The 19598-nt window shown below is 40.3% G+C and overlaps 1 protein-coding gene and 1 long non-coding RNA gene across 4 annotated transcripts in view; one reads left to right on the forward strand and one right to left on the reverse strand.

Annotated features, from left to right (window-relative positions):
• Positions 1–19598, reverse strand: part of LOC140186745 (uncharacterized) — a 122400-nt gene that overhangs the window by 40442 nt on the left and 62360 nt on the right. For both annotated transcript variants that reach the window (XR_011882933.1, XR_011882932.1), the window contains exon 4: positions 18192–18278. This is a non-coding gene — a long non-coding RNA (uncharacterized lncRNA). The remainder of the gene's footprint in view (positions 1–18191; positions 18279–19598) is intronic.
• The window catches only part of LOC140186741 (tyrosine-protein phosphatase non-receptor type 12-like), a 116457-nt gene that overhangs the window by 33278 nt on the left and 63581 nt on the right, over positions 1–19598 (forward strand). For both annotated transcript variants that reach the window (XM_072241257.1, XM_072241258.1), the window contains exon 2: positions 18917–19025. In XM_072241257.1, coding sequence (XP_072097358.1) covers positions 18917–19025 — 109 coding nt within the window. The remainder of the gene's footprint in view (positions 1–18916; positions 19026–19598) is intronic.

Genomic DNA, 19598 nt, shown 5'->3' on the forward strand with positions numbered 1-19598 from the left:
ATGAGGTATCCTGTAGCAAGTGACTTGGCATTCAACACTCTGCTCCATCATTAACAAGGCATACATCAAAAGTGTGGTGCAATATTCTTCACTTGCCTCTTGCAATTCAAACAATGCTGAAGGTTATTGGGCAGGAGGGAATGGCACCAGTGATTTCCATATCCACTACTCTCATCCCTTACTACCTCCCCAGCCCCTCCTTTTCCCTAATCCTAGCTGTGCGTACTTGTGTGTTGACTCAATTGGTTACACTGACATTGCCACCAAGAAAGACCAAGGCAGAAGATGCCTGGGAATGCTACCACCTTCCACAACTAAGAAGTTCCCTTCTAGGTTGAATGGTATCCTGACCTGAGTATAAATACAACAGAAGGTTGCACTGAAGAAGGTGGCTTGCCGACACTTCAAGGGCAGTTGTGGATGGACGTACATGCTGGCGTACCAGTGGAGCCCTTGTCCCAAAGCTGAATAAAATTTTAAAGCAGGAACATAATAAAAACAAACTCTCATTGTGGTTGAACTGAGAATTAGAACCAAAAAGTAGAAATTTCAGCTGCTTTCTCATTGAGTCTTTGTTGTGCCATATGTGGAATTCCTTGATCTGCAGAAGGAAATTTGTAACACTTCTGAAAAATGTTTCATCAAGCAAACATTTCTAAATGGAGAGCACTTGCCTTTTCCTGTTTCAACATAGAATCTGTTTCCTGGAACTCAAGAATTTTGATCAAAACATCTGTCGGATCATTTAAAAATTGGTGCACTTAATGTTAAAAACTTTTTGACAGTATAGTGGACACTAAAGTGCAGTAGAAATCTGTAAACAAGACATCTAAGTAGAGGCATACCAAATTTGTCTGTAAATGACTGTTTTCTGATAGCTGTCCTATATTAAAGGAATTAATTCACAGGTAACTTCCAGCTCTCGATCTGACATGAAGGAGCTGGAATGCCAGGCCAACTCCAACCAAAAGTGGAATACTATCTTCATCATTATGGGTCATTCTGTGAGTTTTCCAGTCAAGAATGGTCTTGTTGTCTTATTGATTCTCTTACAGGATGAGTAAGTTTTAGACTTTCTCTGTCCTGTCCAACTCCATTATGGAACCTGCATTCTCCAGTCAGAAAGACATACAAGAAATTGTGACGGCATTCAGATCTGAGCATTTGTACTTGTTAAGTTGTCATTGTCAAAATAAGAGATTGCAAGCTGTCTGCATCATGCATGCCATGGTGAATATCAATGACTTTTGGACGTACCGTAGCCTATTCCGCTCTATTATTTCTGTTAGCCTAACCACAAAGCAATATCTACAATAGAAATATGGCATGAAAAAAAAGTACATGTAGAAACTGTCAATTGTGCAAAATGAGTCTCCTGAGTCAACATATCACAGATATCTGAATTGCCCCGATCAAAATGAGCTGTAGTATCTCTGTAGTGCCTGACATTCATCGTAACTTGTCTATAATGATACTAGGCCTTTCTACCAGAAGAAATCAGGGATGACCTGAGATTGATCAAGGCATTCTGGATTAGAAATTCCACTGTGCTTCAAGGCAAGAGTAACTTCTCTACAGTCACCTGATGGTCTATGTCCAAAAGAAATTTTGTGGTTAGAAGGAACATATCAGGTTGTACGAACAAAAATCCAGCAATTCGACAGATGCATTCCTCAGCAATGTCAATGTTATCTCATATCAGCCTAAACACCCAAGGACCAATCCTGCAGAGAACCAAGAATGAGTGGAGCTCAGAACCTTCACTACTAAGGAGGGAGCAAAGTTATCTTAACCCTGCAGGATTACATTAAAAAACAGTACAATTGCCCTAATACTGCTGTTGATGTTGAACAATCAGGAAAGGACAATTTGGCTGGGGTGATGTCTCAGGGGAAAAAAAATGTGACAGGTGGTTTTAAACACTTGAAGAGCCTTGAGAGATTGAAAACTAAAAGATAAAATTTATTTGTGGAAGCTTGCATGAGAATGTAAAATAGTAGCAACTATGCATACTGTGTATTCTTATTTCTGAAATGAACCGCAACAAATCTGTGTAGACTAAAAAACTATGTATTGTATTTGTGTGGTGCAAGTGATTGAAGATGGAGTTCTATTTATTTCTGCTTGTTGGGGGGAAAAATAAAACTACTGATCATCAACATAAGTTATTGAATAATTTAGAAACTACGAAGAGCGATTTTTTTTTTTAAAAATATATATAGAATGCAGGATTCAGTACTATAGCAGATGATGCAACTTGGAGGTTTGTGAGCTCAGGAGATTAGTAATAGACCTTGGAGGTATAAACAAGCTGCTGGACAGGAGGTACAAAGTAATGTGAAGTCACATTTCGTTACAACCTGATGGCACGAACATTGACTTCCCTTCCCTCCTCCCCTTCTTACCCCATCCCTTATTTATTATTTTTTTCCCCTTCTTTCTCTCTCTTTTTCTCTCTCTGTCCCTCTCACTATATCTTCCTCTGGTGCTTCCCTCCCCCTTTCTTTCCCCCAGGCCTCCTGTCCCATGATCCTCTCCCTTCTCCAGCCTTGTATCCCTTTTGCCAATCAACTTTCCAGCTCTTAGTTCCATCCCTTCCCCTCCTGTCTTCTCCTATCATTTCAGATCTCCCCCTCCCCCTCCCACTTTAAAATCTCTTACTATCTCTTCTTTCAGTTAGTCCTGACGAAGGGTCTCGGCCCGAAATGTCGGCTGTACCTCTTCCTATAGATGCTGCCTGGCCTGCTGCGTTCCACCAGCATTTTGTGTGTGTTGCTTGAATTTCCAGCATCTGCAGATTTCCTGGTGTTCACATTTTGTTAGGTTGCTTTCCTTTCTACTCCACCAGGCAAGCTCTTTGAACCACCTTCCCATCTTAGTTTCCAAGGTGTAGCTCTGAAGAAGGACAGAGGTGTTTTTCCTATTGTCCTCGGCCTGGTGTTTGTATCTCAGTATTGCCATAATCAAATTGACCTTTTCTCATTTTGGGAATTAGTGTGCAAATTGTCTGTTGAATAATGTCCTCCCATCAGCTGCTGCTTTAATTTCCACTGTGAGTGACTGGTTCTGCTTTTACAATTTCCCTCCACCCCAGCCCTTCATTGACCCTTTGTTAGTTGTCCTCTCAATCGTCAGCTTTTCCTGTGACTCACTCCAACACTTTGATCAGCCGCCTCTAGTCTTAGCAATCCTTTGCCCCTATTCACTTCCTCAGACATCTCTGAAATGACATGATTGTGGAGGAAGGAGAATTTATTTAAGTAGAAGTGTTGCCTAGTGTCTACTACAGGAGTATAATTGAAGTCTCATTTTCAGGGCTACCATCTTTTACAAAGAGCAAACCATGTGTTGCCAAGGACCAAGTTTGATTTAGGAACCTTTTTCTTTAGTCCATCATCCTTTGAATAAATGTATTAATAATGAAGGATGAACGGGAGAAAGCTGAAATCGAGAATAAAATCCCATATGACCCATGTTTTGCTATTGATTATATGTAATTTTTGTGTAATAACTAAATTTGGGTGCTGCAAATCCTTTGCCCCTTCTGCTGAATAGCCATTGTTTCTGCTGTTCTCCTTTCATCTTTCATCCCAACCCCCATGTACTAGTCACACTCCTTGTGAGCAGTCATCTCCGACTTGCCGAATGACTAAAAGCCACATACTACTCATTTACAATTTATGCTTTGCAACTGTCTAGACAAGTGAATATTCGCATTTTACACAAATTTACATTTTGTGTGGTATTTGATAATCGCGTTTAGCAAATTAAATTCTATAAAAATTCAAGAATAGTCAACAAGGGCTACATTTTATGGAAATGCTTTGCTGATTAAGACATTTAAAATTTTATTTGGAATTCTCTTAATGATCCTTCATGTTACACATCTTCCATTGTTAGAGACTGTTATTTCCTTTACAACTCATGTGCCTACGCATTGTATAGAAAGCTCCTGAAGTAAGGATGTTTTGGGCAACACAGACTATCAAAAATTAAGTTAAATGAACTATGAATTGTTTAATCATTGACTTGTTTCTGTTCGGAGCTGACTTTTTTAAAAAAATACTCTCTTTAAATTAGATCTGATGAATCAAATGAGCTATGATCGCCAGTAAGTCTTTTGAAACAGAAGAACATTATTACTGTATAGCATGTTTGAATTTGCAGTATATGCTTTTGAAGAAAAAACATTTAATAGCTATGAAAACTGCTTTTTTAAACAAGTTTAGTGAAGCAAGTAGGCAAGAACTAGAGCATTGATCTATTTCAGTTCTACAATTAGCACTGCTAAAAATCACAATTAGAATTTATTTAAATATTGAAATAGCCCCCTTGAATATCTTGATATCCTTTTTTTTGATATAAGTGGATTTCAGGTGCTTCTGTTATATCCAAGAGCAGTAAGTGATGATTTGTTGTATCAAGACACTTAATATACTGATATGGTAAAATGACAGAAATATGGCGGGAGGAGAAGTTGGTGACGTGACGCAGCTCGCAGCAGCCATTGCGGTGGTGATGTCTGTTATCTGTCAAGTAGGGTGCCGTGCACAATCCTAATTTGACGGAGACAGACGTGAGAGCATGGAGGAACATCTGGTGAAACTTCTGAAATGCTTGCTTCGCTGCTGCTGCTACTGTGTGATCCAGAATCTCCGGAGGGGAAGGCCCTGAGTCCTCGGCTTTGCTTGTTGCTTGGTGGCTGGGGCGGGGTCAAAGCGCTCGGTGTCGGAGGGCTGGTTGGAGGCTCAAAGTTTTCAGACGGACTCGGAGTCCGCTGTGGTCAGGTGCTTCCAATGGTGCTGCATTGGCAAGTTTGTGGCGCTTGGAGGTTCAAGGCAGGGAGAGTTTCTCCCTTCTACCCACTGCGTGAGATGAGGCTATCGGAACTTAGAGACTTTTTTTTTACCGTGACCATGGTCTGCTCTTTATCAAATTACGGTATTGCTTTGCACTGTTGTAACTATATGTTATAATTATGTGGTTGTGTCAGTTTTAGTCTTTGTCTTATGTTTCTTGTGATATCATTCTGGAGGAACATTGTATCATTTTTTTAATGCATGCATTTCTAAATGACAATAAACGAGGACTGAGTGTCCTCATCATCTAATCTAATGTTAAGATCATAAACTATAGGAGCAGAATTAGGCCATTAAGACAATCGAATCTCCTCCGCCATTCCATCAAGGCTGATTTATTATCCCTCTTAACCCCAATCTCATGCCTTCCCTCTATAATCTTTGACACCCTGAGTAATCAAGAAGCTGTCAATCTTCACCTTAAATATATCCAGTGACTTGGTTTGTACAACTGTCTGTGGTAAAGAATTGCACAGATTCACCACCCTCTGGCTAAAAGCAATTTTTCCCAATCTCTGTTTTAAATGGGTGTCCCTCTATTCTGATGCTGTGCCCTCTGGTCCTAGAATTCCCCACTGTAGGAAATGTCCTCTCCACATCCACTCTATCTAGACCTTTCAGTGTTCGATAGGTTTCAATGAAATACCCCCAGCCCCATTCTTCTAAATTCTGGGGAGTTTAGGCCCAGAGCCATTGAATGCTGCTCATGTGCTAACTCTTTCATTCCTGGGATCATTCTCATGAACCTCCTCTGGACCCACTCCAATGGCAGCACACCTCTCCTCAGATAAGGGGCCCAAAACTGCTCGCAGTACTCCATGTGGTCTGACCAATGCCTTGTAAAGCCTCGGCAAAACATCCTTGCTTTTGTATTCTAAACCTCTCAAAATGAATGCTAACATTGCATTTCCATTCCTTACCACTGACTCGACCTGCAAGTTAACCTTTGATTTAAAAAAAAATTTCTCTCTATTTAGAAAATAGTACACACTTTTATTTCTTCTACCAAAGTGCATGATTCCCTACACTATATTCCATCTACTATGTCTTTGCCCATTCTTCCGATCTATCCAAGTCCTTCTGCAGACACCCTGCTTTCTCAAAGCTATCTGTCCCTCCACCTATCTTTGAATTGTCCACATTTTGGCCATAAAGCCACCAATTCATTTATACAAATCATTGACATACAACGTGGAAAGAAGCAGTCCCAACACCAACCCCTGCAGCACACCACTGGTCACTGGAAAAGGGACCCTATATTCATCTTTGCCTCCTACCAGTCAGACATTCTTCTGTCCATCTTTCCTGTAATACCATGGGCTCATCTTGTTCAGCAGCCTAATATGTAGCACTTTGTCAGAGGCCTTCTGAAAATCCAAGTAAACAACATCCATTGGCTCTCCTTTGTCTGTCCTGCATGTTATTTCCTCAAAGAATTCCAACAAATTTTTCAGGCAAGATTTCCCCTGAAGGAAACCATGCTGACTTTGGCCTATTTTGTCATGTGCCTCCAAGTACCTCAAACTCATCCTTAATAATAGACTTCAACATCTTTCCATTCACTGAAATCAGGCTTACTGGTCTGTAATTTCCTTTCTTCTGCCTCTCTCTCTTCATAGAGTGGAGTGACATTTGCAATTTTCCATTCCCTTGGAACCATTCCAGAATCTAGTGGTTCTTGAAAGATCACTACTAATATCTTCACAACCTCTTCAGTTACGTTTTTCAGAACCCTTGGTTGTAGTTCATTTAGCTTGGGTGATTTGGTAATAGCAAAGGCACTCACTTCAGTGTGATACACTCACATTTCTGGCATTCTGCTAGTGTCTTTGACAGAGAAGACAAACATGAAATACTTACTAGGTTTGACCGCCATTTCTTTGTCCTGCATTACTACCTCTTAAAAGGTTCAAAGGTACAATTTAATGTCGAGAAATCTATATAATATACATCCTGAAATGCTTTTCCTTCGCAACCATCAAAGAAAGCAGGAGTGCCCCAAAGAATGAACGACAGTTAAATGTTAGAACCGCAAAGTCCCCAGTTCTCCCCTCCCGCACGTAAGCGGCAGCAAGCAACAATCCCCCCCCCCCACTCCCTGGCAAGCCGCGGGGGGGGGGGGAGGGAAATAGCAAGCATCGGCATCGGCACCGCCACCAAGCACTCCAGTGCCAATTTTCAGGAGTCCAATATCCTCTCATCTTTCTTTTACTCTTTATATATCTAAGAAACTTTTTGTATCCTCTTTGATATTTTTGGCTAGCTTGCCTTCATATCTCATCTTTTCGCTTTTTATTACTAGTTGCAGCCTTTTAGTTTTTAAAAGCTTTCCAATCTCCTAACTTTCCACTAATTTTTGCTCTATTATGCCCTCTCTTTTGCTTTGTTGTCTTTGACTTCCCTTGTCAGCCACGGTTGCTTCATCCTGCCTTTGGAATGCTTCATCTTTGGCATGTATCTTTCGTACACCTTCTGAATTGTTCTGCTGTTGTCCTTGCTTGTGTCCCGTTCCAATCAACCTTAGGCCAGCTGTTCTCCCATGCCTCCACAGTTCCCTTTTACTCCTAAGGAACCCTTAGGAGGCAGTGATCATAATATGATAGACTTCACCCTGGAGTTTGTAAAGGAGAAGGTAATACTGATGCATACGATTCTAGCTTCTCAAACTGCAGGGTGAAGTCTGTCGTATCATGATCACCGACTCCTAAGTGCTCCTTTATCTTAAGCTCCTTAATCAAATATAGGTCATTACAGAACACCCAATCCAGTATTGCCGTTCCCCTAGTGGGCTCAACCACATGTTGCTCGAAAAAGTCATCTCGTAGGCATTCTACAAATTCCTTCTCTTGAGATCCAGCACCAACCTGATTCCAATCTACCTGCATATTGAAATCCCCTATGATTATTGTAAAATTGTCCTTTTTGTATCCTTTTTCTGTTTCCCACTGTAATTTGTCACCCACATCCTGGCTGCTGTTCGGAGGCCTGTACATAACTCCCATCAGGGGCTTTTTGTCCTTAGAGTTTATTAACTCTAGCCACAAGGATTTGACATCGCTGATTCTACAGGCTCATTCTAAGGATTTTATTTCATTTTCTTTTAACTAACACAGCCACCCTACCCCCTTTGCATACCTTCCTGTCCTTTCAATACAGTGTTTATCCTTTGATGTTAAGCTTCCAACTTTGATCTTTTTCAGCCACGATTCATCAACACCCACAACATTATACCTGCCTACCTCTCTGCTACAAGATTATCTACCTTATCCTGTATACTGCATGTATTTAAATATAACGCCTTCAGTCCTGTATTTGTCACCCTTTTCAAACTACACTACACACTGCATCTACAAACCTTTGTAGTTGTGTACCAACTGCGCCATACTCAGCCCTATCTCTTTGTTTCCCATACTCTGCTAAATCAGTTCAAACCCTCTCCAACAGATCCAGCAAACCTGCGTGCAAGGGTATTGGTCCTCCTTGGGCTCAGGTGTAACCTGTTCTCTTTGTACAGGTCATGCCTTTCCTAGAAGAGATTCTAATGTTGGGAAAATTCCACTGATTGACTTTGCAGTCAGTTTTTTGACATAATTTAAATGGGCAGTTGTGGTTAATGTCCAATTACTCTTTAGCACTTGTGTGCTGTAAATGCTTTAAAAATAGATCTGAGGATTCAAACAGTAGTCATGTAATTTTGAAGTCACCTTCAGCTTGTGCGTGAGCATCAAACATATAAAACAGGAAAAGGGACAGACCCTTTGAGTTTCTGACCGTTAGAAGCGTACTCACTGTACTTGTATGACTGAAGTTTTAACAGAACTATTGGCTTTAAACTCTAATGAATAGAACTCCAAGTGACCCAGATTCTTGTCAGTCCTGTAGTCCAGGAATCTGTCTGATAAACCTTTGTTCTCATCAGAACAGGAGACCCAATCTGTGCACAAAATAAGGTGGAATCTTAGCAATGCCTGTGCAGTTGCAGCAAGACACCTTTGTTCACGTACTCATCCTCTTTCAAGGAAGACCAAATGCAGTTTGTTTCTGAATTACCTGTTGTTCAGTCATGAAATTGAGTTTGACTCTTCGTGACCTCATGGACTCCTGCACATCAAGCCTTTTTGTTGGAAACTGCCTCTCTAAGATCCGCCAAGATCATGCGCATTGTCTGAGTAATATTATCTATCCATCGTGGTCTCTATCGTCCTCTCCTCCTTTTACCTTCAGTTTTACTTAACCTGAGAGCCTTCTCCAAGGAATCCTGTCTTCTCATGATGTGGCCAAAATATTTGAGCATTTGTCTCCTAATTAAGCCTCCTAGTAAGCAGTCTGGCTGTATTTCTTGAAGTATTGACTTGTTGGATCTTCTTGCCGTCCAACGAACTCCAGCATCCAAGTTCAAAGATGTCGATTCTTTTGTATTCAGCGTTACAAATAGTCTAGCTCTCACAGCCATACATCACGATTGGAAATACCATAGACTTGACTATATGGGTCTTTGTAGACAATGTTATGTCTCTGCTCTTCAGTATTTGATGTAAATTTACCATCGTTGCCCTCCCCAGAAGTAAGCCCCATTTAATTTTGCGGCTGCGGTTACCATCTAGTGCAGATGATACTGAATTACCTACTCTCTTTAAATGCTTGCCTACAGTGCCTTGAGCCTTCTGTTTGGCAGTCCATCACTATACAGCAGGGGTTCCCAACCACTTTTTATGCCACAGAGCCTTACCTTTAATTGAGGGGTCTGTGGATCCTAGGTTGGGAACCTGTACTATTACAGCTTAAGGTTATAAATGCAGGGCTATCCACTGACATTCTTTCAATTTTTAGAGCTTTGAGGTATACATTTTTTCACTCACTCAGTTTCTCTCAATTATATTGAAGTATTCCTGGGTCTCAGTTCACATTCCCTGTTGTCCCTACTATCTTTAGCTGCTTGCATACACGTAGATGCACATTTAGTTGTCTTTTCCAGATCCCATTGACACCCTGCTAGTCATAGTCCAGGGGGAAATTGGTTTTCGTTACAGTTGCACCATAAATAATAGTAATAAAACCATAAATAGTTAAATAGTAATATGTAAATTATGCCAGGAAATAAGTCCAGGACCAGCCTATTGGCTCAGGGTGTCTGACCCTCCAATGGAGAAGTTGTAAAGTTTGATGGCCACAGGCAGGAATGACTTCCTATGACGCTCTGTGTTGCATCTCGGTGGAATGAGTCTCTGGCTGAATGTACTGCTGTGCCCCACCAGTACATTATGTAGTGGATGGGAGACATTGTCCAAGATGGCATGCAACTTGGGACAGCATCCTCTTTTCAGACACCACCGTGAGAGAGTCCAGTTCCATCCCCACAACATCACTGGCCTTACGGATGAGTTTGTTGATTCTGTTGGTGTTTGCTACCCTCAGCCTGCTGCCCCAGCACACAACAGCAAACATGATAGCACTGGCCACCACAGACTCGTAGAACATCCTCAGCATCGTCCGGCAGATGTTAAAGGACCTCAGTCTCCTCAGGAAATAAAGACGGCTCTGACCCTTCTTGCAGACAGCCTCAGTGTTCTTTGACCAGTCCAGTTTATTGTCAATTCGTATCCCCAGGTATTTGTAATCCTCCACCATGTCCACACTGACCCCCTGGATGGAAACAGGGGTCACCGGTACCTTAGGTCCTTAGTCTTTTTCACATTAAGCTGCAGATAATTCTGCTCACACCATGTCTCTAGCACCAGGAAAAAGAGGCATCCAGAGAAAGCAGGATCTCCCAGTGGCCGCACATGTTAATTCCACATCCCATTCCCATTCTGATATGTCTATCCATGGCCTTCTCTACTGTCAGGATGAAGCCACACTCAGGTTGGAGGAACAACACCTTATATTCCATCTGGGTAGCCTCCAACCTGATGGCATGAACGCTGACTTCTCTAACTTTCGTTAATGCCCCTCCTCCCCTTCTTACTCCATCCCTTATTTATTATTTTTTCCCTTTCTTCCCCCCCCCCCCCGTCCCTCTCACAATAACTCCTTGCTTGCTCTCCATCTTCCTCTGGTACTCCCTTCCCCCTTTCTTTCTCCCTAGGCCTCCTATCCCATGATCCTCCCTTCTCCAGCCTGGTATCCCTTTTGCCAATCAACTTTCCAGCTCTTGGCTTCATCCTACCCCCTTCTGTCTTCTCCTATTATTTCGGATCTCTGCCTCCCCCTCCCACTTTCAAATCTCTTACTAGCTCTTCCTTCAGTTAGTCCTGACGAAGGGTCTCGGCCGGAAATGTCAACTGTACTACTTCCTATAGATGCTGCCTGGCCTGCTGTGTTCCACCAGCATTTTGTGGATGTTGCTTCCATTCATTCCCATTTCCTGTCTGTCGATTAATTCTCAAAATAACATAGCACCTCTTGTGCTTTGGAATCCAGCCATATGTACTCGATAGGAAGTCCTGATGAAGGGTCCCAGCCGAAAGTGTGAACTGTTTATCCATTTCTGTAGATGCTGCCTGACCTGCTGAGTCCTGCGCATTTTATATGTTTTTCTGAATTTTTTGCATCTGCAGGATCTCTTGTATTTAGGAAGAGCTGCGCAAACTGCTTAAGCAGTAGATCCTTTCTTGCTTAGACATCTGATAATTGTGGGTGCAGGATACAAGTTTCAAACTGCAGATTAAAGATACAGATATCCAAGTTGACTATGAAGGGGTAGGGGTTGTGTACCTTACTGACAGCTATCTATGAAGTTTTCACAGGCTGTGAAATGCAGATTTACTCGAATCCCGCTTTGCTTGTGATCTGGAGAACAGACCGAAGAAGCAAGGCTCTTCAATGAATCAGGCACTGATTCTGCACTGGTTTATGCAGTATCTAACCCAGAAAGTATATCACTGGAAATGTAAATTTATATCCCAAAACAGAATCCAGTATAACATTAAGAGAACCATAAAGAAAGACATTAAATTTATTTTAAAACCATGCCATACTAGTTTTCTAAGGGAATGAGTTTCACACTTGTAAAATGCAGATTTTGGTGATTGTTTAGTGTTAATAAGCAAACACCACTGAGGATAAACCCGGTCTAGATTTACCACCCTTAAATATTTTCATACGCTTCTGCTATGGAGCTGGTAAATAGCTAAGCTTCATGTTGTTGCAATTATTTTATTTCAATTCAAGTTCAAGGACAGCACATCCTATGGAGGAGAAGGCAGTCTGATTGGTGTGTTTGCTGTGGCTGATTTAGTACGATGAATAATAATCTCACCGTTTTTCCTTGCTCAAAATTGGACTAATTATTTTGTGGTTTTGCTCCCCAAGGAAAAGGAGAATAGTCCAGTAAGGTTACAGAGGAAAGGAACTTTAATATCTGTATTTGATCCCCAACTAGTTTACTTTTGGGCTGATTGTGCGTTATTAATTTCTCCACTTATTATATTGCTCATCTGGAGCTCAAGAATTGCTATTTGAATTTTGGGTTTAAAAATTTGTTGCAGCTTAAGGTAGACAGCAGTCACCTTTTGATTTGAGCAGAAACCCCCTTTCCCTGCCTTCAAACCCAGTTACTCTGGAAACTTCCCCCACACCCACAGCAATTGTTCTCAACAGACTGCTGTGTCAGTTTTTACTGAGGAGAAGAATCGCCTAATACTTTTTACAGATCGATATTAAAACTAAAATATATGGTTTGTAAGTTAACAAGGTCTACGGGGAATTTGAGTCTCAAAATCAACCAATGGGAGTGTAGTTCAAGTGAAAGCTGTAGTTTAGGAGTTAGCAGGAGGGAGGGCATGCGGGTTTTGGCCACATCAAAGCAATAGGCTATTTGAGGCAGAGTACACTGATGCTTTAAATACTGGATTTATTATTTATTACATATAAAAACTAGAAAATGAAAAGAATACAAAGGCTAGCTACCACCTGTGATGGCTTGTGAGAGATGAAATTATTTTAGCTGTTTGAATAGTAGGGGAGGGAGGGAGGGGAGGAGGAGGGAACGTCAACTCAGTCCGTGAGAGGCCTGTGTCGGGCATTTTCATGCCTTACAAGGCACAGATTGGAAGTCTGTGTGGGTCGCCACTCCTCGCACAGACACTAGAGCAATGTGTGGTTAAGTGCCTTGCTCAAGGGCACAAACACGCTGCCACAGCTGAATGGTAAGTGATAAGTTATTTTCAGGGTAACTTTAAATCATTTATATTATGCAAACTAGATTTTCTTGACCAGAGTAAACTTGATGGTTTGAGGTTAGTGGTGGAAGAATGATGCTTGCAGTTCATCTCACTGTTTATTTGCCACAGTCCTCCACAGATCTGGAGTGGAAACTTGCTTTAATCTTGCCCCTGTTTCATCTCAGAGTTGGTGGCATGAATGAATAGGTCAAGATGGAGTGTGGATCTTCATCAGTTAGATTGGAGAATTTTTGCTCACACATAGAGCCAAGTTAGGATTAAATTTAATCACTGACAATGGAAGGCGTGTTATTAAGATGATAAAGGTAAGAGTCTGACAAAAAAGTAAATCTCCTGCATTGATTCTCCTTAGAATCAGTGAGATAGCATTTGGTCTAAAATTAGCATTATCAGAGGCAGGATGGTTCATTGGCAATAGTTACAACATTGGACATCTTTTAAAAAAATATATACACTGAAATAAAGCATTGAAGAGGGAAATAACTTTTTACAAACAAAGTGAATAACTGGTTGATAGGGCATTTGGATATATGTTGAAACTGATGAAAGTTCGTGTGTTAAGGACATTCAATATTGTCATCACAGTCAAAAATTTAAAAGGTGATGGATTTGAAATGCTGTGGTTGGGGATGTTCTGGGATAAACTAAGATTGGTTGAAAACTACCATAAATTATAATGAAAGAACTTTTGAAACTTCTCTAGCTTGTTTTATTATAGGATCACCAAAATGACCCTAATCATATAATAATTTTGAGTTTATCTTGATGCACCCATCATTACAAACTTCAGTACTGATACAAGCAAATTAATGTCTGCCATTGTGCTTGTAGCGTTTTCCTATGTGACACTCTCCAGTATTTAAAGATCATGTGGCAACTGTTGCCCTTGGAATAGCTGGATTTTGTGAAGTTCAATTTCACCTAAAGTGGCAATTTTATCAGTATTGATTACTGTGTAAGAACTACATTCAAAAATGTTTGGGCAATGAATCTTTCAATTTAAGGAACAGTTTGCAGAAATGAAAAAAATGGTTTTCTAATGAATTAGTATTTTAAAAAAACACTTGTGTGGTTGATCCAATGGAATCCGTAGATGTTGCCTGACTTAGTGAGTTCCTCCAGCATTTTGTGTGTTTTCATATTTAAGTATAATTTTTATTATGTTAATTGCAACATGGAGTGAACTATTATTCCCACTTGAATGATCAAGTACCCGTGGTCTGAGTTGTGTTAATTATCTACACCTGTGGTGAGGAGCAGCCAGTTATGTCTAATCCTGGTGTTTATCTCATGGTGTTTTCATAATTACTGCACTTGCAAAGCTGAACGCAGTTGTGTGACTTTAATTGACTGCTGGACATGAGCCTTCTATGTTTTTCTTTTTTAAAAAAAATACTGGCTCCTGGGACTTTTGATATAGAATGGGCAGTAAATTAATTGAAAAATATTTACATTCTTACTAGAAATTTTATTCTGCGAGGTTCTTTGGGGTATTTGCTCCAGTTAATGTTAATTGCCTTCCAAGCAAGGAAATAAATTGAATTTGATTTTGCCAAGCTGCGAGTTTAACCATTTTTTTTGTGTGATACAGAATAATTTTGGGATTCTGCCCGCTTTATTTTAACTGTTGCTTAAGTTGATTAAGATTCAGTTTGCATTGCAGGTCCAGTTATTGTATCATACATTAGTAAGATTTAAAAGTTGGTAACATTTGCTTTCGTTGCGGAGATTTGACTTGTATGATTTTTGAGAAACTGGAATTTAATACAGTTTTGTAATAGTCCTTGTGGATAGATTATGATCCTGTACTTTCTTACAAAGTAAAATTGATCTTCATTAAGTATTCATTAGGTGTGAGGAAGTGTTAAATTTGCTTGGTCCAAGAGGAAGCTTGACCCTGGTGCTGTCTATGCTATATTTGTGCATATGTCCTCATTCCAGCTGCTTCCTTCATTTTCTAGATTTGTTCATGCATTGGCTTTGCAACACGAAACCGTAAATGTATTTCCTAATATATGTGAGTCAACTAAACAGGATTTCAGCATGATGCGCTAGATTGCCTGGTGTGCTTCCAGAGAGCTGTTGACTTGTTATTTATCATTCCTTTGGCTGAGTGCCCACATTCCATGTCTGTATACATAAGAGTATCAGATGCTGCAGTAGCAACTTTTACACTGTGCAATTGAGCAGTAAATTGTCTTGTAGGTTTGCATGTCCCTTGAGAATCGTGTCAAGGGTGTAATTCTTGCAGAGGTTTAGATCCACAGATTATCCAGCCAGAGTGCTTGGAGTGAAATTGTAACTATCTAATCTGAATCCTGAAGCATTCTAAGAGTAACACCTCCTTTATAATTCAGTTTGTCATGGGTCTCTTACCCATCCCATTGGGTGAAGTTTCCACAGTAGCTATTGATGTAGTCCCCTTGTTCCAAGAAGGATTTGGGGACAAGCTTTGAAACTATAAGCTAGTCAGCCTTGCATCGGTGATAGTAAAATTGTGGCAGAAGATTCAGAGGGACAGAATTTAATGTTCATTTGGAAAGCTACGGAGTTTGAGGAAGTAACTAAGAAAATTCCTGTTGGATGAGTGTCTTTTTCTGATTCTGTTTGTAACAATTGTACCACAGGAGTCGATGGGACCTTCTGTTTTGACTTAGATGAGAATGTAGGTGATCTGATTAATTAGTCTACAGACAACATGTAATAGACAGCGAAATAGGTTGCCTAAGGATAAAGCAGGACATAGATCATCTAGAAAATTAGGCAGATTGGCGACAAATTTAATCCAGACAGATATAAGAAAATTCTTGTAGGTCTAGTAAATTGTAGGGACCTTAAGAGTGGTGTGTAGACTGACCATGTGGTGTGTCCATAGCTCTCTCGAAGTGGCGACTGGGGTAGTTGAGAAGGCCTTTGATATACTTGGCTTTGTAGGCTGAGGCATTGAGAATAAAGCTTGCATGCTTTTTTGCAGATTTCAAAGCATTGGTTAGACAGCGCTTGGTGTATTGTGTACAATTCTGGTCACTACATTGTAGGAAGGGGAAATTTTTAAAAGGTCTGAGGAGGAAATTTATCATTCAGAGGGTGGTGGATATCTCGAACGATTTGCCAGAGGAGGTGGTAGAGGTAAATAAAATTACAATTCCTAAAAGATATTTAGAGAGATGGTGAATACGAAAAGTTAAGAGGGATATGGGCCTATTGCAGGCAAATAGAGTAAGTACAGATGAGCATCATGGCCAGCATGGAAAAGGTGAGCCGAAAGGGCCCATTGTTGTGGTGTGCAATTCTAATTTGAATACTTCCTACCAAGTGCTTGAATGATATTAGTTTTGGAATTGACCTGATGAGTGAAAACTTGGGCCATTGTTCATGACCTTGGCAATGGGGCGGGGAGGAGCATTAATCTACTGTTGAGGATTCAAGATCTTGCTGTGCCATTTTAAAATGTATACAGCAGCATCAGTTGAAGTGTTTGGCGGGAGCAGGAACAGCACAACACACAGGGGTCCAACCTGGTGAGACGAAGGAGGGGCCAGGCCTGGAGTCACCCCATAGTGCCCGGAACCTCCAAGTGTTGCAAACTAATCCCTCTAACATGAAGTCTAACAGGATGCGGATCAAATGGCCTGCAGCTAACATGACTTCACTGTGGAAGCAGGTTGATGAAGATGTTAACCAAATTCTGGAGGCAACGGCGAAGAGAGGGGTTGATAGGAAGCTGCAAGCCATGACAATTATTGTCAGGCTGGGTGGAGAGTGAGGTGTTTCCCAGTGGAGGTTGGTTGTAGGGGATTCGTAGCCCATTCTTTAGTTAGAGCCTTCAGCATTTTGGGCATCGAGGGAGAGAGAAAGAGGAGAGCCATCCACAGTACTACCGATGTGGCAGAGAGGACCTCAGGATGGCTGTGGCTCAAAAGAGGGGAGCCATGGAGTCATAAGTAGCTAGCCATCTGGACACAAGCTGGGGTCTGATCAGCCCCAGCTGGGTCACCTGGAGGAGGTTGTATGATGTTGAAAGACCCGAAACACCCGATGATTCCAGGAACATCACTGAAGATGTGTCCAGAAACATCAATAGATGTATGTACACAGTCACTGTTAACAGTAACTTGGTGCTTTGCACAATTGTACTATTGTAAAAAGTTGGTAATGTGGGGAAGGAGAAAAAACAAGAATTTTTGCTATTTCCCAGATGTTCTATCACATCACTTGGATATCTGAGCAAGAACAAACTGGGGAATCAATAAGGTGGTTCTTTGGAAGGATGGATGTAGCTCCTTGGGCTTCTGTGATTTGTTAGTGCACTGGTGTATGGTCACCTGGATTTGTTGTTCACTGCAATAATGTATGTATTGAGTCTATTCAAGCATGTCCTTTTTCTTCATTATTATACCATTCTAGAAAGATACACTGGTCAGATTTGATGTAATTTAGAAGCCTGGATGAATGGTATGGAGAAGCACATTCAAATCCCATAAAGGCATTTTGAGAAATTAACCTTGCATATTTTATTTGTGATGTATTTGTTAGTCATAATGACCAAGAAACCAGCATTGTCACGAAAATCTTTTAAGATTTGCTTGTGTTCTTGTGGTTATATTGTTACTCCATAGCACTGTAATTAGCTTTTAAATGTTTTCTGAAGTGGTTAAAAGGCAAATAAGGATTGTCACTAAAATGTCTTGCCAGTATGCCCACATCTCAAATGAGCCTTATTTTGCATCATGGTTCACCAATTGCTTCAATAATCTCGGAAATCTGCACAATTCTGGTACTACAGTGGATTCTGATTAATTGGGACACATCGGGACCAGTATATTTTGGTCCAATTAAGCAGCTGCCCAATTAGCCAAACTTTCATGGAAATAGTTAAAAAGGTATAAAAGAGACACACTACTGTGTAACTGAGTAACAAATTATGTATTTAAATAAAATGCAGAACACTACCAATACTGCTACAGTACTATAAAACTACTAGTTCCTAACAGTTATCAGAGGAATTTATTCAGTGTACACTGGTGTGCTCTTTTGACTGCAGATGAATAAAATAAGTGCAGAAATGGACTTATTCGTAGAACGCTTTTGACAATGACATCCTCCAAATGTTCATTTTCATTGTAACATTAAAGATGATTGTTGTTACCTTCAAATTCTTCGTAGTTGAAGTAGTGAAATTGTTTCATTTCCACTCCAGGCTGCTTCTAGCATCTCCAAGCCTCAATGCTTGAAACTGCAGTGAGGAAAAACAGTTCAAAATTGTCTTGCTGCTTATTTCTCATCAACTATCAGTGACAAAAATCATTGCTGTTTGAACAGAAACACACGCAACTGATGCTATTTAAAAGCTGTTTGCTATAAGAATAATGTCGGGTCTAACAGCAATATAAGTGCACGCAACTGATACTAGTTAGAAACTGTTTGGCAACAGTCTCTTAACCTAGTTAAGCAGCATACTGCACCAGAGCATCCCAGCTACTTTCTCAATTAGTTTTTGTTCTTTAAGTGTTGTTACAAATAAAAAGCTGCCCCGATTTAACCGATGGCCCACTTGACCGGAGTCCACCATATTTTAGGTGAACTTTTAAAAGGTAGCAAGAAATTCTATTACAAAAGAAATGCATGTTTTTGAGGCATTACAATAAAATATATACAGAAGTAGCAGGAGAGGCTTGTTAAGCCCGAATTCTACTATCTAATTTGAAAACAAGATTTATTTATAGTTATTTTTCCATGTGTAAATTGAGCAATTGTTCCATGTTCTGGGAATTTCTATTGACATTTAGTGTGATGTATTACTAATGGACATGTTTCTGTCAGAATTTGTTGGGATGTTCAGCCATTAAAGTGTATATTTTGTGTATTAAACAGCGTCTCAGGAGACTGTCAACTAAGTATAGAACTGAAAAGATCTATCCAACAATTACTGGAGAAAAGGAAGAAAATGTTAAAAAGAACAGATATAAAGATATCTTGCCATGTAAGTTTTCAGTTTTGCATTTGAAATTTAGGAGTGACTAACATTTTGTGCTTTGAAAGTGCTGGTATTAATAGTGCTTTGATATATTTTGTAAATGAAGTCAAGTTTATTGTCATTTAACTATATTACATGTTACATCGCATTCAATATCTTAAACTGACGTATCTGGCCTTATTTGATTGACCACCTTTTCCATAACCCCATCAGCTTACTCCTTATGAACCGGATAAATCTTCAGGTAGACACACACAATGCTGAGTTCCTCCAGCACTTTTTGTGTCTTGCTTGGATTTCCAGCATTTGCAGATTTTCTCTCATTTATCTTTGGGTAGACTTTTTTTTAGTTTGAAAACAGAATTCTCAAAGTACTGGAAATGCACAGCAAGGTGGCCAGAGTCTCTGAAGAGAAGAAAAGCAAATATTTTTGGTTGCTGATCTCTCACCAATTTAATAGATAAAATGTTTGAAGAAAGAAAATGGTGAGAAAGCAAGGAGCTGTGGTAGACTAGTCTGGAGGGTAACACATGGGATCTAAGGCACATTAGTCATTGGATACTAAATTTACTTAGTGGA

Source organism: Mobula birostris, chromosome 23 (assembly GCF_030028105.1).
Source record: "Mobula birostris isolate sMobBir1 chromosome 23, sMobBir1.hap1, whole genome shotgun sequence".
NCBI classification, from domain to species: domain Eukaryota; kingdom Metazoa; phylum Chordata; class Chondrichthyes; order Myliobatiformes; family Myliobatidae; genus Mobula; species Mobula birostris.